The sequence below is a fragment of the Euprymna scolopes genome, chromosome 27 (assembly GCF_053919585.1).
Source record: "Euprymna scolopes isolate OS-2025 chromosome 27, ASM5391958v1, whole genome shotgun sequence".
Classification (NCBI taxonomy): Eukaryota; Metazoa; Mollusca; class Cephalopoda; order Sepiida; family Sepiolidae; genus Euprymna; species Euprymna scolopes.
The window spans coordinates 75,872,975-75,892,974 of record NC_136508.1 but is presented as its reverse complement, the minus strand read 5'-3'; the positions used below and the strand labels follow the sequence as shown (position 1 = coordinate 75,892,974).

General features: G+C 31.0%; 1 protein-coding gene across 6 annotated transcripts in view; it reads left to right on the top strand.

Moving 5' to 3' along the window:
• LOC145248920 (cell adhesion molecule Dscam1-like) overlaps positions 1 to 20,000 on the top strand; it is a 401,357-nt gene that overhangs the window by 366,252 nt on the left and 15,105 nt on the right. For all 6 annotated transcript variants that reach the window (XR_013863428.1, XM_080110708.1, XM_080110707.1 and 3 more), the window contains exons 35-37: positions 2,495 to 2,597; positions 9,506 to 9,757; positions 13,197 to 13,377. Coding sequence is in view for 5 of the 6 variants with exons in the window: in XM_080110708.1 (XP_079966834.1) it covers positions 2,495 to 2,597; positions 9,506 to 9,757; positions 13,197 to 13,377 (536 nt within the window). In the remaining variant the exon portion in view is untranslated. The remainder of the gene's footprint in view (positions 1 to 2,494; positions 2,598 to 9,505; positions 9,758 to 13,196; positions 13,378 to 20,000) is intronic.

Below are 20,000 nucleotides of genomic sequence, written 5' to 3'. Positions count from 1 at the left end.
CTCGGACCCAACACGTTGTATCTGAGACAGTCACAGAGAAAATAAAGAGATGTTCAGAATTTGGAGACAGAAAAAGGTATAAATGATTAAAATGAATGTTTTAAAAAATTGACATACTGTATTACATCATCAAAAGGAAGGAATTCGTCTCAGCTTTTTGTTCAGTTTAAACAAAGGGCATATATTACCGGTGCTTTCCAACAAGGTATTGCATATTGTTTCAAAATTCATTTATTTCGCCACGTAGTTAACAAACCACTGTCGTTTTGAGACATGCTTATAAGTCTCCCACGCTGGCACGTTATTTTTTCTCGTTCTCATCGCGTGGTGTCTTTTTCCTCTTTCTTCTTTCTCTCTGCTGCGACGTTACTTCGCGTACTGGCACTATCATTTGTGTAAGTGTTCTGAGGCGGATGTGCTTCCGCTGCTACAAGCGCTAGCAGCTCTTTTACAGAAATATGTACGCTTACAGTTCCACAAAAGTAAAATGAGGACTGTAGAATAGGTAAATGGCCCAAAATTTAATGTTTTTTTTTTTAATTGTAATTAATTAGTGCAGTATTATGAAAGCAAACGAAATAAGAATAAAAAGGAAAACGGTCACTGGCACTACCTTGAGGTACGTCATTTTGCACTGAAAAACTACCTAGGCGTCAAAAAAAGACGAACCTCTATTTTTATCAACATGTCAACGCCGGAAAGTTGTTCACAGAGGAGTTCTACGAGAATTCTCCAGACAATGTTAGAAATCGTTTATTGTTATCAATGTTGCCTAAGTATCTAAAATGTATATTAATCCATTTCAAGACGAGTCGTTGCATCTCTGTGTTATTATGTGTTCGTCTTTCGGTCGGTCTCTCAAGAAGTTGGTTTTGATTTTTAAAAGTTTTTCCACCTTATAATGCGTCTTGCCACTTGGACGTAAGGTGCTACTATTTGAGATTATGTCTAACAGGGGGCTGCGGAGAGTTGAGCAGTTACATTGCACCTATACTTCTGCAGTTTAATACAGTCAGGTAAGCAGGAAATTCCAAGGTTTACAACCTGAGGGAAGAAACTATTAAAGAAATAGAATGTTTGGCATCTAGGGACCTCAACTCAACTCAAATGCGCTTCACAATTTGACAAGATGACGTCAAACGGTAAACAAAGGAAAAAAGGTATACAGTCAATATAAAAAAAACTAAGGTTAGAATAATAGAGATAAGTTACGAGACGAGACTAGGCAATCATCAGCCCGACTGTCGCGCAGAATCCCATCTCTCTGTCACAACCACAGGCTCTAAGTCTCAAATAAACGGCAATGTTTTCATAAAACTGAAATTGTAATTTATTGATAAAAACATAGCTATACACTTGCATGTACGCAAAACACGCTACGCTATTTAAGACATACACTAACAGGGGCGTCCGGTTTTGCGGGCTATGGATTGAATTTAAGTTTAGCTTAAAGCTTGCCATAAGAATAACGATAGAGCTGTGATAGATTCGCAACGCCTCATGTATGGGAACGATGTGTTTAAACTGAACTATTTTTTTAAAAATTGTGTCGCCATATTTGTTTTGTTTTTTTTGTTTTTTTTAGAACAACAAATAGTCTCTATTTTCTTACCGTAAAACTAATCGTCGGACGATTTCATTTGCTTTAATGGTTGTAAAATGTGATCACATATGTACAAGCATAGAATGTCTTTATCGAATTACTAGCAGAGTCACCTGACGTAGCCCGGGATTGAATGATGATCAACGAATGTTTCACACTTCCATATTTTTATTGTCATCGAAATCGATGAAATCGAACATTTTTCAACTAAAACGATTGATTGTCTGCGTTAATTGGGAACGCATCGCAATGCACATGAAGGAAACTTCATATGTCTCTCACAGTGATGAGTCCACAATACGTTGTAGTCTACATTGCACTGTAGCGAATCTACTGTGTATTTTATAAAATCGTTTTTATATATAATGGCTAGCATTAAAGTTTAAAATGCAAAAGCCGAGTACCATGCTTCAGCTGTGCTCTAAACGACAATATTCATTTCGAACTGGTCCTTGTAATACGAAAAAAAAACTTAATTGTGCTTTAAACAGAAACATTCATTTCGAACGCGCCCCTGTCATGTCAAAGAGCCTTCTGTTGATTTCGTATGTTGGGATTTTCGACTTGTGCGGTAATAAATTTTTTCAAATGCACTTGTGATGAAGGCTGTGTAAGATGAAACCTAGGTCAAAGTGGCATGTTCCTTCTTTCATCGGATTATTTCGATTATCGATTATCGATACTTATCTAAGACATCTATCTAAGAAAACTTCCGGGCACATAAATACTTTCGTGTGAGAATACATTCGAGTTCATAGGGAACGAACTGACGCCCACAGTTCTTTTTTATATAATAGAAGAGATGTCGAAAATTAAAGGAGTTATATGAGGTAATATATGACTAGTAACTCATTTATCGAAATAATCTTTTTTTTTTCATTTTTTTTTCAGACATTAAACCCACCAGTGCAGCTGCGTAATCGACCGCCATGCCCCATCTCATCGACTGTTTCAAAACCTCTCAGGAAGAAAAAGGATCCATTTGAAATTAAAGGTAAGTGTGGACGAATTGCTTTTGTGTGTGTGTGTGTGGAGCCAAGTTTTGTGAACGATGTTATTATAAGTAGAGCTATCGTTATTATCTGCGCAAAGGAAAGTCTCACAAGTAATAACTTATCCTTTCCTTAACAGTATCATTGTTCTTTGTAAATATATGTGTCTTTTATCGCCCTCTTCGTCACAGTTCCATTTAATCGTTGCAATGATAGTAAAAGTTGTGTTCATTCATGAAAGACGCAAGGATACGTTCGGTGATAGTTTTTAAAGGTTTTATTTTGGAGATAATTGTTTTGCAATGGAAGTGGCGAGTGAGATTCTTTTGGCTAATGATTTAGCTAACTTCTTAATTTAACTGTTAGACGCGTGTAACATTTCACACTTACTTATCAAAGCATGTTTTCTACATTAGTGACCAGCTCCCTTGCGCAACCCATGACACACTCAAATTAGTGGTTATCTTTGTCGCACGGCTTCCACAGACAGACTCCCATTATGAGCGAGTTTTGTCGTATGACGTCCACAGGTTCCCAAGTTCGACAAAAATTTCCAGAGATCAAAAAGATGTACTTGTATGTTTATCGTATATATATATATATATATATATATATATATATATATATATATATATATATATATATATATACATGTGTGTGTATCGTATATATATATATATATATATAAATATATATATATATATATATATATATATATATATATATAAATATATATATACTAAACATGCCTTGTATTTTTACATTAACCGATGAAAGACTGGATGGAATGGAAGGAAAGCAACTGTGCATTATATAAACACATTACAAATTGGATTGTCTCCCTTACATTTATTTCTATACTTTATTCTGAGTACAAAATTATACAAAAAAATGTGGGTAAAACAAAATTAGGCATAAGGCACAACCAAAAATGTTACTGGCCAATCGAAAATGTCCACCTTGTCAAAGTACTTTCTTGATTAAGCTAATTCTAGCTAGAGCTTTCAGTCACCACAATGCCAAATTCACACCAAGTATCGCCCTACTTAAGATTCCTAAATGAAGTCGGATTTTTTTCTTTAAATATATATATATATTAACGGTGGGGTGGGCGCATATTGGAACTGAATTAATTATTTTCTGAACAAAAAGAAAAACAACCATAGTATTTTCACATATCTCCATTTAAAAAAAAAAAAAATCCGAAATATTTTACGTTTTCCATAAAAAAAGCCATATTAAAGAATTTGGCAAGCCAGGTTTGATATGTTGCAAAACTAATTCAAATAGTTGAATAATCGCAAATTTGACTTTACATCGCCGGTTATGGATTCCATTTTTAGGTGTCACGAAAAGCCCACGCAAATACGCCAGCGCTGACCAGCTTAACACGCCGGCGTTGTCCGATACTCTCCGTCCACAAAGTGATAGTCGACATCTTGCGGAGAAGTCAAAGGCAAGATGTAGCTCGAGCGAAAAAGGTGAGAAATGCACTTGGATCGAATCTGCCCGGAACTGAACTCACGCCTTCAGCACAAAAATCAAACACAAGCCTCCGCTTGAACACATTTATAGTAAAAACAAAAAAAAACAAAAAATGAAAGAAATGTAATGTTAAACAGCATATTGGTTCTTGCACATTCGACTCCCCAACAAGTACACAACGTTTAGATTAGGTACATCAAATCTATATAAATAAAACAGATGTATGTGTGCGTATGTGCATTGCTATACCCGAAATAGATGTCATGAAACTAAAGCTACCTTTAAGACTGCCAGCAACCACTGTAAAAGATTAATAAAGAATGCGGGAGATTTGTATTCTCGGCACGTCAAGTATCTGAGCAGCGGCTTATCTCCCACCAGTTTTGGCGAATAGCAAACAGGGTTCTGGACAAAGCCAGTCCTCTATCCCAACCATCATCAATGGACCTGGGGTAATCTTGTCAGCATCTGACAAAGCCAAACAATTTGCCCAACATTTTGCAGCAAATTCTCCCCTTTCCGACAAGGGCCATCTATCCCCTTAATTTTCTCCTGTGACTGAAAACACGTTATGCGACATCTGTGCGTGAGGTTGTCAAGCTTATCAAAAATCTTGATAGCAGTAAAGTAACTGGTGCTGATGGCATTCATATTATAGTGCTAAAAAAGACCCTTGCCCACACAGTTAAAAAAAAATAAACAAACAAAACAAAAAAACGTGACTTCGGGTATATCGACGCTATGTAAGGGTCTGGGTACGAGACAGAAACTTTTGTGTCATTGGCATTGGGGGAAACAATCAAGTTGTCGCATTTAAAATGAGATGTTGCACAGTTCATTAATATCAACAGGTCGTTGATAAAGAGCAAAATGGCACTTACACATGCACATACACACATACAGATACACACACACACTCACACACAGATACACGAACATACACATGTACGTACACATCCATCCACACACACACGCGCACACACACACGTATGCACTCGCGCGCACACACACACATTCAGACATGCACAAAAGCAAAAACAAAACAAAATGGTCTCACCAACATCGATTGAGTCGAAATTTAAGAAGTATTCCATAATATGGTACTACGTCCTTCCACGCAACACACACACATACACACACATCTAAACATAGTCATGTATACATATACAAACACCCACATATACTAGGTACGGGCAATTAATGGTTGCTTCGGTAGGGGTGGGGCATGGTTTTTAACGCAGGTTAATCATAATATTTTTTTTAATTTTTCGAGTACTTTTTTTTTTATTGTATTTGAAAGATTATAGTTTAAAGTTAATTTCTCAAAGAAAAAAATGTGTGAAATAAAAAAAAAATACATGGAATAATTTTATCTCAAATCTGAAAAACCCAAACAAAAATCGCTTTTACATTTTTTTGGTAAGAAAAATATGTTTTCTGGAATTATTTTCAAGTTAAGTATTAAGTTAAAGTCTTAAGATAATGAATTAATACAATAAATGCACTTAACTTTTGCTAAAAATAACAATAATTATCCAAAAAATTATTACTGGTTAGAACGAGACTTGTTCATCGTAGCAAAAAAAAAAATACAAAAAAACTCTGGCGGCAAAATTCAAATATGTATGGAAGGACAAATTAGACATAATTTATGTCTTTATTTAACATTATTCCGGCATACCGAGCGACTTTGAGGGGAGGGGGCGTAGACCCTCCTTCCTTCATTTAAAAATGCATAAAAGTTAATTAAATTCATTAATTATACGACTTACAATTTATTCTTTGAAAAAAAAATTAGCACCATTATTTTTTAATATTAATACAGAATTACAATTGGTTAAGAAAACAATTTATAATCATTAAAAAAATTACACACTAAAAATACAAACCTACGTTAAAATTTATGATAATGTTTACGTGAAATTTAAAGTTGATAAACACAAACAGGCGGGGAGTTGAAAAGAGGAGAAGGGTGGGCAAAGTAGAATGGTTTTCTTTTCAAGTCTGCGCATTCGTACTTATCGACATGGAACGTTCGTATATTTTTTGCCATTTTTTAATTAAATATTTCTATGTTCCTGTTTTTCGATTTATTTTTTATTTTTTACTTTATTTTCCAAGATTATATAAACATTATCTTACGTTGATAATTATACGTTCTTACGTGCAATGGAAATATTAGAATCTTACATGTAAAGATTACGTTAAAAATGTAAGCGTAAAAAAAGTAGAAATAATTTTTGCAATTATAATATTTTTTGTGTGAAAATATTATATAAACCATGCTTAATTCAATGGTAATATAGGTAGTTCGAGAAATTAAGTATTCTTCGAGTTATATCGAATTCATTAATACGGACTTCAGGGGCTTTTTTTTCCTAATGTTCCTGTAAAAATTATTTTATTTTTATTTTACGATGCTTTATTTACATAAAATAGCAAAATTAAATTCTTGCGTTTTTTATTTACTACTGAAAACCATAACTTTAGTAAAGGTATTTTTGTTTAAAAAAATAATACATTTTCAATCAGATTTAAATAAAAATAATTAGTTCATTATATTTAGCGATCATTATTTGATAAATACTGAAAATGTCATTAATATTGGTTAATTTCCTGATTTTTGGTGAATTTTTAAATAAAAGGAGGAGTCAAAATGTTTATACATTTTGAGCATCGGCATTCATTTTGCCCGCAACAAACATATACATACACACACACACACACACACACACACACATATATATATATATATATATATATATATATATATATATATATGCTTCTTCACGCACATACACACATGCACATTGAGATACATACACATACACACATAGACACACACTTAGATACACCAAGGTCTTATGTACGACATAAAAAGAAACTGGAATTTTAGAAAGATCTCCATTATTCTAGTAATTATAGGAGCAACTTGATTCATAAAAAAAAAAGAATGTAAAAAACTACGTGGAAAATATACCCGATGAACCAAGTGCAAGAGAGATTCAAGCAATTGTACTTAAAGGGACGGTTAGAATCTTTAAAAAAAAATCTTGGTTGGAATATATGATATAGCAGGTGAATGTTTGGCATCCGGCAGGATGCTCCGATCCCCACTTTGAACGAATTGATAAGAACATTAAAAACAAACACACACATACGGACGCACACACACACACAAACAAACAAACAAACAAACAAACAAACAAACAAACAAAAGTAAATGGTTTTACCAACATCAGTTGACACCATTAAAACAACAACAACAACAACAACAACAGCAACAACAACAACAAAGGTGTGTATGGATTTGAAATGCCCTGGAGAAAGTGCGCCACTAAGACTATCATTGGAAAGTCACGAAAAAATACTATAATACTCACGAATCTTATTGTCACTTAAGTTCCAGTGAAAAACAATCGTCGCTATCAACTAAGAATTTAATTATAAACGTCTGTTGCGAGAACACAAAATATTAAATATATGTCTTTGCAAAACATATGTATAAAAATGCATATGGTGATGTCACATGTACACTTAAAGTTAAATCACAAAAAACGAAAATTAAAGCACATTTGAAAAAAATTAAAAGCGTGAAGATAAATACTATTGCCAGTAAGATTGTGTTTGCATTAAATAATTTGAAAGGGTTGATATGACGTCAAATAAAACACAAGCTTACTTCTTTCTGGTTTTGTTTTTCTTATTCGCCTTCTTTTCCTTTTTTTTTTTTTTTTTTTAATTCCCTTTGTCGTAACGGTCAAGTAAATTGTTTTCTTGATATACATTTCATTCCCCTAACAAAGGGGAATAACTATTTTACACAGTCAAAAGTTATCTCCCTTACTCCTTCTTATTCAATGACTATTTATTTATTTTATAATTTCAATATTAATGAATAATAGTCTTATGATCGAAACTGCTTGTTATATATTTGTTTTAGTTCTTGTCTTTAATTAATCCCAATATTATAAAAAAAGGAAAATAAAAATGATGTGACGAAATTAATGTACTACATTCCAAAATTTATGAAATTTATCAAGTAAAGAAAATCGTTTTTAAGTCATTAATGGGCATTCGCAATCATTACAAAATAAATCTTGCAAGTTTGATTTTTTGTGTTATCTTCCTTTTTTTTTTATTGATTTTAAGACAGCGAAAAAGTTTTCTGTTACTCACGATTTGATTTTCTCCATTAAAAAAAACAACAACAAAAAAACTACTCGATCTATTTACGTGATTTTTTGGATGAGATATTTTCGTTTTGTCACGGGTACGTACATGGTAAATATTTATCGTTATTTATGTATTTATTTTTTAAATATAGGAGCATTCTAGACAAGTAATTTCATTGGATTTAAATAATATCGTTCGTTATTCTTAATTCGCACCCTCTCCCCGCCTATCTAGCGTAGAGAAAAACAGGTATTTCACGTGAACAGAGTTCGATAAAGTAATATTTCATTCCGAAACACAAATGAAAAACTCACAAAAGATCTTCAAGTGTACAATGAAACAAAAAAAAAAAAAAAAAAAAAAACACAAGCAAACAACGAAAAAAACAACAACAACAACAACAACAACAAATAAAAAAGCAGATGAGATAAGCTTTAAATTGCTTTCATTTAATAGCTTTATAACATTGTCTACAAATTATATAAAAAATATATATAATAATGCGGTAATCATCTGTCTTGTTTATCGTCGTCGTCGTCGTCGTCGTCGTAGTAGTAGTAGTAGTACTACTACTACTACTACTACTACTACTACTACTAATAATAATAATAATAATAATAATAATAATAATAACAATTATAAAAAACAGGCATCATACTTCTGAAAGCATAAAACGATGCAAGTCCAGAATTTAATTAATAAAAAAAAAAAAAAAAACACACATTAGAAAAAAGCACGAACAGACAAAACTTTTTACGATGTTCATAGCCGTAATGAAACGAAAGTATTTCGTAACAAAAATAACGTAAATAGATCAAGTAATTTTTTTAAATACGGAAAATATTTTTTGGCGATCGATTTTAATAGTAACTAGTAGACATTACCAGGCTGCTCTGATCTCGGTATATCGAATTGTGTTGTCTCTCATTTATTTATTAAATATGACAGATCAAGACACCACGTTCTCGCTTCCTCATAACATTTGATCGTCTTACTTAAAAATAAAATTTAAAAAAAACCCTACTTAATCAATAAACGTCATTTTTGAAATATTACGTTTTCGTTCCGTGACGGGTACGCACACCAGGCAGATTTTTCTGTATATATATTCTTTTTAATTAGGACTTTCACCGATCAGACGTATAAATTGTGTTTATCTTTAGAACTATTTTCTTTGAGTTAAGGCGTTCGTGTTTGCTTTTTTTTTTTCTTTTTTTTTTTAATTTTCCATGTACTTCCTGTTTTACAGGGAGCCAGAGGCACAGCGTCATTTCTAGTGTAACTACAGTCTCATCGAGCCGCGATGAACTCGTCGAGGCGTATGAAAATGCCAAACGAGCGCAGTTGGCCAAAAAGGTGGTCTACGAAAGCCACCATGACTCTAGCTCCCAACCGACAGACAGCTCCAGTGCAACGGAACCAGGAATCAGAGAATTCACCCAATCACCACCGAGACCAGACGAAAGACGGGAAGCTTCCTGTGAAGTACCTCCATATGAACGTGAGTAGTACAGCCTTTTTTTTTTTTAATAAGAAATCTCGAGTATGAATACTAGCAGAGTAACGCAGTTATATAACCGAAGTTAAGAAACGTTTTGCCTAATCGGTATGAGTGTTTTTAATTTGCTATTTTTACGAAACTTTCGTATTGTGGAGCAAACCGGTTAAGCCCGCCAGGTTTAGTGTCGTTTCTCTATGTGTTCCCCGGAAGGAATATTAACGCCGGAGTACTCAGGCATCCAGCATTGGACCACTTAGTATTTTTTTTTAATTCCCAAATAAGGACAACATGGGTTTTATTGTTTATTAATATATACATACATACATACATACATACATACATACATACATACATACATACATACATACATACATATATATATATATATATATATATATATATATATTAATTTTATTTACACAAACATTATGTTTGTATAAATAAAATTAATATACCTGTTCTGTTCACTCATTGAGCACTATTTTGGTAGACACGTTGTTTCATTGGATATACTTCTAGGAAACTAAACTCTACTGGCTATATATATATATATATATATATATATATATATATATATATATATATATATATATATATATATATATTTATATATATATATATATAATGTAGAATAAAGGCCCATATAATACTATTATTTAAAAAAATGAATACAAAATGCAAAGTTAATGTAAAATTATTACAAAGTAATGCAAAGTTAATGCAATATTTATATAAAATAAATGGCAAATTAATACAAAATTAATACAAAATGTATAAAAAAATTAATGTTAAATTAATAAAAAATTAATACAAAATGAATACAACATTTATACAAATTGAATGCAAATTAATACAAAATGTATACAAAATTAATGCAAATTAATACAAAATGTATACAAAATTAATGCAAAAGTAATGCAAAATTAATGCTAAAATAATACAAAATTAATACAAATATATACAAAGTTAATACAAAGTTAATACAAAATTAATGTAAAATTAATACAAATTGAATGCAAAATCAATGTTAAATTAATACAAAATTAATATTAAATTAATACAAAATCAATTCAAAATTAATACAAAATTAATACACAATTTATCCAAAATTAATGCAAAATTAATACAAAATTAATGCAAAATTAATGCAAAAATTATACAAATTGAATGCCAGATAAATGCTTAATTAATAAAATATTAAAACAAATTAATGCCAATTTATAAAAAAAATTATACAAAATTAATAATGGAGCCCTAAGGATACACATTTATCGTTTCTTCTTTCTAGAGTTTCTTCAAATAATTTTTCAACTCGTTCTGCTTATTTCGAATTCAGAACATTAAGATAGCTTGCATATTTATTATTAGTGTCTTGTTTTTTTCGGCAATATTTCTCTCGCACGCGTGAGAATAAAACATTTGAAACTAATGGTCTTCTTATTAAGTTATGCATACATTAAGGATAACACACTGATGATGTGCGTACTCAATAAGGCTCGCGTATTGAATAGGGACAGCTCACAAATCTTGATAGTCCAGTGCAGATCTTCAGAAGAGGTTTTATTGTAATATGAGACCTCATAGCTTATCGTTTAATTTTTGGACATCGCAAAAGCACTTTTCCAGGAGCTTCATCTTGTCGAGTATATGCCCAGTCAACGCCAAAAGCCGACGTTAAGCAACTGAAGATTTGCGTGCAAGATTGCTATACAGTTTTTTGTGGATTACATGGTCCTGCCACGATATGTTGTAGACGACACATAGAATCTTAGTACAAGGGATTCAAAAAGTAATGCCTCCTATTTTTATTCCGCTTAAATGGATCAAAAAAGGAATTCAAATCGCATTTTTATGATGGCTGAATTTTTACATTAATGATCTGAAAGTTTTATCTTTCTGCTGTAAGTATTGGCGTTGATGTGTGACTATAAGAAAGCAACTTCTGTCATAAACGTGGGTCAGAAGCAGAATAGACTTCCTGGCCAAAATAAAAAAGCATTATGAATGGTAGTGGCTATGTAGAAAATTTTAATCTGGCGCACAAAAAGTAGCTTATTTTAATAATACGACTCACGTCTTCGTAGCTCTTTAACTTTGTGAGTTTATAAAGGAGTCTTTACTTTTAGTGCGAGTATCGTATGACAAAGTCGCTCTAGACGCCTATCAACAGCCATTGTTCATCGTTGTCAAAATTGAATCGAGAATGATGATGAATATGTATAAAAATGTATAAAAAATAAAGTCTTGGCCGCAAAATGTCGCTTGTTTTAATGGTACCACTTTTCTATTTGTAAATATTCGACTTTTTTTCGTAAAAAAGAGGAGGCTTCACTTTTTGGACAGTTCTTGCATATTATCGATCAAGTAGAACAGATCAAATAATGTATAACAATGCTTCATCTTTGGACGTACCTGGCTCTTATACAGGTAGCGAATTTCATCAGCAGGCAGATATCTACTGGATCGATAGAAGGACCCGATCATTTTTCCAGATACCTTGGCAACGGATTTGATGTACGTATTCCATTTCAGATCAGGAGTGAAGGTCAATCCCAGAAGCTTGTCAAAACATGGAGCCTCTCCAAGACGAGAACCATTCATTTCAATTGATCCCAGATGGGGATCAGAACGTTGATGATGTAAAAATAGAAGCTTGGTTTTAGATGCATTAAAATTATCCAACCACTCACCCGCATTGTACCACGTGCTCAAGATCAGAGGAGAGAGAATCAGAGATAATTTGGTCGTTTCCGGCCTTTGATATGCTGCCATAGATGGTAGTGTAATTAGCATAAATATCTACAAATGATGTAAGGATGTGATTTGGAAGATCGATAATGTATATCAGAAAGAGAGTTGGACCCAGGATGGACCTCTGAGGGACTCCAGCATTAATACTATGAGCTTCTGATTTCTGCCCATCAACCACTACTCTTATGAATCTATGAGAGAGATATATTATTTAATAATTGAAAAGACATTTCCAGCTATACCATAGCTGGAGATTTTGTGAAGTAGACATATATGGCATACCCTACCAAAACCCTTTGATATGTCAGCTGCACTTGCTCTAGAAAGGAAGTCTCCGTCGAGAGATTCACTAATCCTATGAAATATAACATCTACAGTAGATATAGCAGAACGAAAACCATATTGCATGCCACTAAAAAAGATTATTTTTGCTAAGTTAGTTGAATATTTCTGTATTTAACACAGATTCCAGTAAATTACTCATGACGCACAGGAGACTTATTGGTCTGTACCAAAAGAGAGATGGCCGATCGCCTGAATTCTTAAATACGGTGCATACTGATGTGATCTTCCAGGGTATTGGGAAGTAATCCTCCTTAAGACAACGCTAAGAAGTATTACGTGTGTGTATTTCAGTGCACGACGATTCGATTACGTTTCTAATTCCGCGTTTCCTCTGGTTTTGCAGTCCGAGAATTTCTTTCCGTAGAACGACGTTACCGGAAACAAATAGACGCCGAAAGCGACACGACCGAGTGTGAAATGACCCACCCACGAGATCGGAGTCCTCCCCGCAGAACTCGGAGTAGACATAAGGGAAAACAAAAGGGACAGATTGTGGGTAAACGTAACCTGGGCACCATACCAAGGTAAGTTTCAACCACAACTTATTTCACAAAAAGGTAACTAACACATACACACACGCACACACATAAACATACAAAAACATATATATATATATATATATATATATATATATATATATATATATGTTTTTGAGGATATTAGACCTGAAGTCTAAAGAGCAGAATTTATTTTAATGTATTAGTAAATGTATTAATATTATCAAAAGAAAACAATGCTCATTGTACTGTAGATATATAATAAGCTCAATAGGTATAGATATCCTAGAGATAGTTTAATATTGTGTAAAACGATTCATAATTTTGAATTAAAAATCAGTTTCAAAGGGAAAAACAACTGATTTTAAATTCAACATTTTACTATATATATATATATATATATATATATATATATATATATATATATATATATATATATATTTATATCTTTCTTGCCCTCAAGTGTTGCTTTTTAACTGCGTCCGCTGAAGCATCTCGTTATCCCTTTTATTTAAGGAAGGCAAAACGTATGTGGTTTTGTGTAACAATATATAGACAGATATCAGATCTGCTGTTTAGATACAGATATGTGTATAATGCAAATAATCAGGCAAGATGGTTATTACGACGCCATTTCTGTTTTTTTATTAATTAAATTTTCTCTCTCTCTCATATATATATATATATATATATATATATATATATATATATATATATATAATGTATATGCCTACAATGTATATATTATATGTATATAGATATATATATATGTTTATATGTATATATGCATGTATGTGCATGTATATATATGTATATATGTATATATACATGTATGTGTATGTATATATATATGTGTACATATGTATATACATGTGTATGTATATAATATATATGTATATATGTATATATATGTGTATATATGTATATATATATGCATGCGTGCATGTATGTATATGTATACATATACGCATGCATATATACATATGTATATATGTGTTCACACACACACACACACACACACACACACACACACATATATATATATATATATATATATATATATATATATATATATATATATATATATATACTTAGTATAGGGAAAGCTTTTGAACCAGACGAAATCTACCAGGAATCACGTAAAGAACCAGAAAAAAAGCCGACTCAAAAGAAATAGGCGTCAGAATCAGAACGAGCGGCTTTCCACAGAGAAATATGTCAGATTTGTCTTGTTCAAAAGCATTACGAAAACCTACATTTGTATTACTTTTTCAGGTATATACACATATATAACAGATATGTGTATTCATATAATATATATATATATATATATATATATATATATATATATATATATGTGTGTGTGTGTGTGTGTTCGGTGGGAAGACATCCAAAAATTGAAAATTAATGAATTTCAACAAGGGTCGTAGATAGTACTCAATCATAAGAGAGCATGTTATATTTTAAAAATAGATTATGTAAATACAGTCATATCTTGCTACGATGTGCAGATCGTTTGAACTATATTAGATATCATCAGGCAAACGAATTAATTACCTTAAGTTTTCCTGCCTGATGATATCTAATATGGTGGAAACGGTCTGCACATCGTTGCAAGATATGACTGTATTTACACAAAAAAAAAAAAAAAAAAAATTCACATATTTATATGTATGACAAGTAGCTACTAAGAACACTTTCCCCATTATTCCGGCGGAAATCACCAGGCTAATTACATGTGTTTATTCACATATTTACATTTTATATATTTTACATATTTATATTTTATATATTTTACATTTAAAATTTATATATTTTACATTTAAAATTTATATATTTTACATTTAAAATTTATATATTTTACATTTTAACACGTATTTAGTTATTTATATTTCATGACACGGTGTCGTCTTACTAGTTTTTATTGTACCTTTAAATTAAGCAACATCTTTGGTTTTATTACGTGATTATTATCTCTTACGTTCAATAATATATATATATATATATATATATATATATATATATATATATATATATATATATATATAGTGTTATAATGGAATAAATCCAGAGGAAATCCGGGTATGAGAGCTCAATGTGGTAAACAGAGCAATAAGATAAAAATTATAACACGGAAATTACATAATTGTCGATGCAATAATTTATTTCAACCTTATGGTATTTTCAAGCATCTAAATCAGACAATTACATTTTTGATACTGAAAAAGAAAAGAAAAATCGTGCTTCGACCCTCAAAAAACCAAAGGTGGTGGTAGTAGCAATCCACTTAATACATTTATAGAGAGGGTGGTGGGGATTTAAAAAAATAAAAATTAAAAATTAAAAATAACAAATAAAAAAATTAGATTAGACACTTATAAGCGGCAGCTCGATGTAACCATAGATACACACACACACACACACACTCACACACACACACACGCAACACATACACATACACACACACACGCCTCTAAGATGTACGTTCTGACATGTAAATGCCTAGACACGCGTTTACTAACCTAGGAAGGGGGGGGGGCGAAAGTATACGGATATATAGTGAAAGAAATAGAACAGCGCGTAATGGAAAAAAGAAGAAAAAAAAAGAGGAAGAAAAGAAGAGGATACAGTGATTGAGTCATGGAAAGTAGGTCTATTAAAAGATAAATAAATTAATAAAAAATATAACTAAAAAAATAAATAAATAAAAATAAGAAAATAAAAATAAAAAGAATATTATATATAAAGTTTTAAAACTATCTGTATGTTATTATGTAAAAATTGATATTATCTTATAATTCATTTAAATATTTTATATGTGATATAATACTATGAATTTAAAAATTGAGTCTATATATTTAATATTTTATATATTTTCATGTAAATAATTTTATTGGTGATTATAGCGGTCGTTGTAATTAATATTTCAATTCTTAATTGATTAAGAAGTGGGAAAATGTAATATTGATCGCCCCCAATTCGATAGGACGTATCTAGTTTCGGTTAATATATACTTTTATTCCCTCCGTACAACAAAATTATTCTCATGCACGCATAAAGAAATAAGTAAAATAATTAAATTTTTGTGTTGATTTGTATCAAATCTAATAATATCTAGTTTTAGTATTTGGTCTTTTTGACTTAACTCAGTTTAATAACTAATGTATTATCTGCAGAGAAAAATTATTATCTTAAGGCTATCTCATTTATTTATAAGTAATTTGGACAAGCCAGGTACTTCGGGGAAAATATATATATATATATATATATATATATATATATATATATATATATATATATATACATATATACATATATATATACATATATATATGCCTAGCTTAGATTTCGGACAACAAATCGTAAAGTAGTTATTATCGAGTATATACCGGACAACACTATAATTGCCGGTGGGGTGGGGTAGGATTGTTTATCGTAATTAATCTAGTGGTGTTAGATTCGGTGTCTTTACCATTATAGAATTCTCTGTTCGTCGGATCTAGAGTTATTGGTTATTTTAAATTTACATTTATGTCTACATCTGGCCATCAGTTCATCTCGTTTGTTTAGGAGATTACTGTGTTGGTACTTCAGGATTCTTATTTTTCATGTCAGAACGTACATCTTAGAGGCGTGTGTGTGTATGTGTATGTGTTGCGTGTGTGTGTGTGTGAGTGTGTGTGTGTGTGTGTGTGTATCTATGGTTACATCGAGCTGCCGCTTATAAGTGTCTAATCTAATTTTTTTATTTGTTATTTTTAATTTTTAATTTTTATTTTTTTAAATCCCCACCACCCTCTCTACAAATGTATTAAGTGGATTGCTACTACCACCACCTTTGTTTTTTTGAGGGTCGAAGCACGATTTTTCTTTTCTTTTTCAGTATCAAAAATGTAATTGTCTGATTTAGATGCTTGAAAATACCATAAGGTTGAAATAAATTATTGCATCGACAATTATGTAATTTCCGTGTTATAATTTTTATATATATATATATATATATATATATATATGTATGTATATATAGTGTAGCGTAATCGCCATATATATTTTATAAATTACTAACTAGCTCTACCTACGTATTGAGCACTTTTGAAGTAAATACTTAAAGTTTACGCATAAATCTATACTTTCGTATATTAATTTTATGTGAGTAAATGAAGTAGTTATATATATATATATATATATATATATATATATATATATATATATATATATATATATATATAGTAATACGATAGCGTATGTGATATTTAGTGTATATTTTTTTAGCTTATATTTTTTTTCTGAGTGACTGTCGTTTAATTGTTATGACATTCCAGTTATTGCAATAAATTATTTTACAAAGAATTTTGCACATGTTTTGTTTTCAGTTTCGATTATAGCTGATGTCACTCAAGTCATTTAATGAATAATTTTACCATAAATTCTGTTTTGTTTTCGGTTTCAATTATAGCAGAAGAAACTCGTCACACACACACACATACATATATATATATATATATATATATAAATATATATCTGTGTGTACATACACGCACATACACACCCACACCCACACACATACACACACACATATATTCTCGTAAGTTTTAGTTTTAGTTTCGATTCAAGCTGATCCACGCAAGTCAAATGGATATATATTTTTTATTTTTTAAATCACAACTTTATAATTTTAAAGAATTCATAGAAAATTGATTCTATAATAATACATTCGAAATCTGCATGAATTAAAATATCATATTTAAGCGTATTTTATGATCGGGCTAAGCCGGGCGTCCCTGCTTGTTTCGATAAATACTTTTGATGTTTTAACAAAATAGCTACAATAATATCAGGGCGTCTCGATTTACGCTGAGCCTCCGCAGAATGCCAAAATGAATATATCACATATGAAAGAGTCCGCTGCGGAATATTTCCACAGGTTCCGCTATTTTATAGTATTCTCTTTTTAAAGTCATCTTGGCGATGCTAACATTTAAATGGACTCAACAAATAAATGTAACTTACATTTTCATCCTAGAAAACATACAGTTTGTCTATCACGTTTACTATTCTTATATTAAATTTATTTTCGAATTATAATTTTCTCACAATTTATGTTTCATGTCTTTTTCATTCCAGATTTTTTTTTTTAAATATTATTGCACGCTTTCATTTATTTAATTTTTTTAGCGCGTTTCTTTTTATTCATTTTTTATTAAATCTAAAAAAAAAAAAGTTTATTCTTTGTCTACACTTTTTTGGATTGTACGATTTGGTAATTTTGTAATCATCTTTTATATTTAAGTTTTCTACGTTCCTGAATTTTTTTAGATGAGGATTCCTTATTCTTATTATTTGGATTCTTCGGACTACTGTTCTCATTTGGAGTGTCATTTTCACAGCGTTTCGGTCGATGTAAACTTCGATCTTCTTTAGGTGTATCTTGTCGAACTTTTGAATTCCCAAGTTCGACAGAAACATTTACGAGTTCGACAAGGTACATCTGAAAAATGGCCGGAGGTTACATCGACCAAAACCTTGTGAAAACCACACTAAAGATGACAACAGTAATCCGAAGAATCCAAATAAACAAATTAAGTTTTCTAATTTCTCATTCAAACATAATCTAAATAATGCCACCTTGCTGTCTGATTGTTGTTTGTGTCTTGGTTTTGTTATTTCTGGTTAAACTACTTTGTAGCATGTTTAATGTCTAGCAAGAATAAGCAAAACGTGTGTGACTTTGTTTTCCATTGAAGTATTTTTTATCTTTATATTTTATTGATGTGAGCAAGTTATTCATGATTTAGTGCTGAGATTGAGACACCTGCTGTTTCATTTATTTTTTGTAACTTGCACTTTTTAGTGTCAACTCAATTTTCATTTCTCTCGTTCTATGTTGTTTCTGCCTTGTCTTTTTTTCTTTTTTGTCTACTATTTCATTATATCCCCTTTACATGATTATTACTCCAAAACACATTTTTGTTTTAATTTTATTTCGGTTCGATGCATTCGTAAATATCAATTCGACATAAAGGCCTAGTTAATTTTTACGTTATTCATTGCTTACGTCATCAGTAAAACCTTAACATCGAATTTTGAATTGCCAGATATTTACCCAAAATTATATTTTATTTATTCATCAGTTTTATTTTTGTCATTGTTTCGAAGTCTTCATCATTGATTTGTGATAACTTATCGATTTCCTTGTCTCACCCTGCACCAAGACACTGTCCGTACAAACATCTAACTTTTCCATAAACTTGAGTGTCGGTTTATGTGTGCAGCTAATCTTTTTATTGCGAGTTCAATGTAGGATAAAGGCTGTTATAAAATTTACTAAGTTTATCGAAATAACGTTTTGATATTGGCATGTAAATATTGTACCAGCAAGACTCCAGTAAAAGTTGGAGTCTAAATCTTTTGGCGGTTCTTAATGTCTTCCTAACAAAACTGTAGTCCAATATGGCAAAAACTGTCCTTGCAACAAATAACATAATAAAACAAAATTATAAATGACAACAAAAATTCATCATTGTCTAAATCAAAATATTTATCCTTTTGTTTACAATTTTAAACAACACAATTTAGATTTGAATTCATTCAGTAATTTTACATTTGTATATTTTTAAAATGTTGTCCGGTATTATTTTGGTCCAAATTTA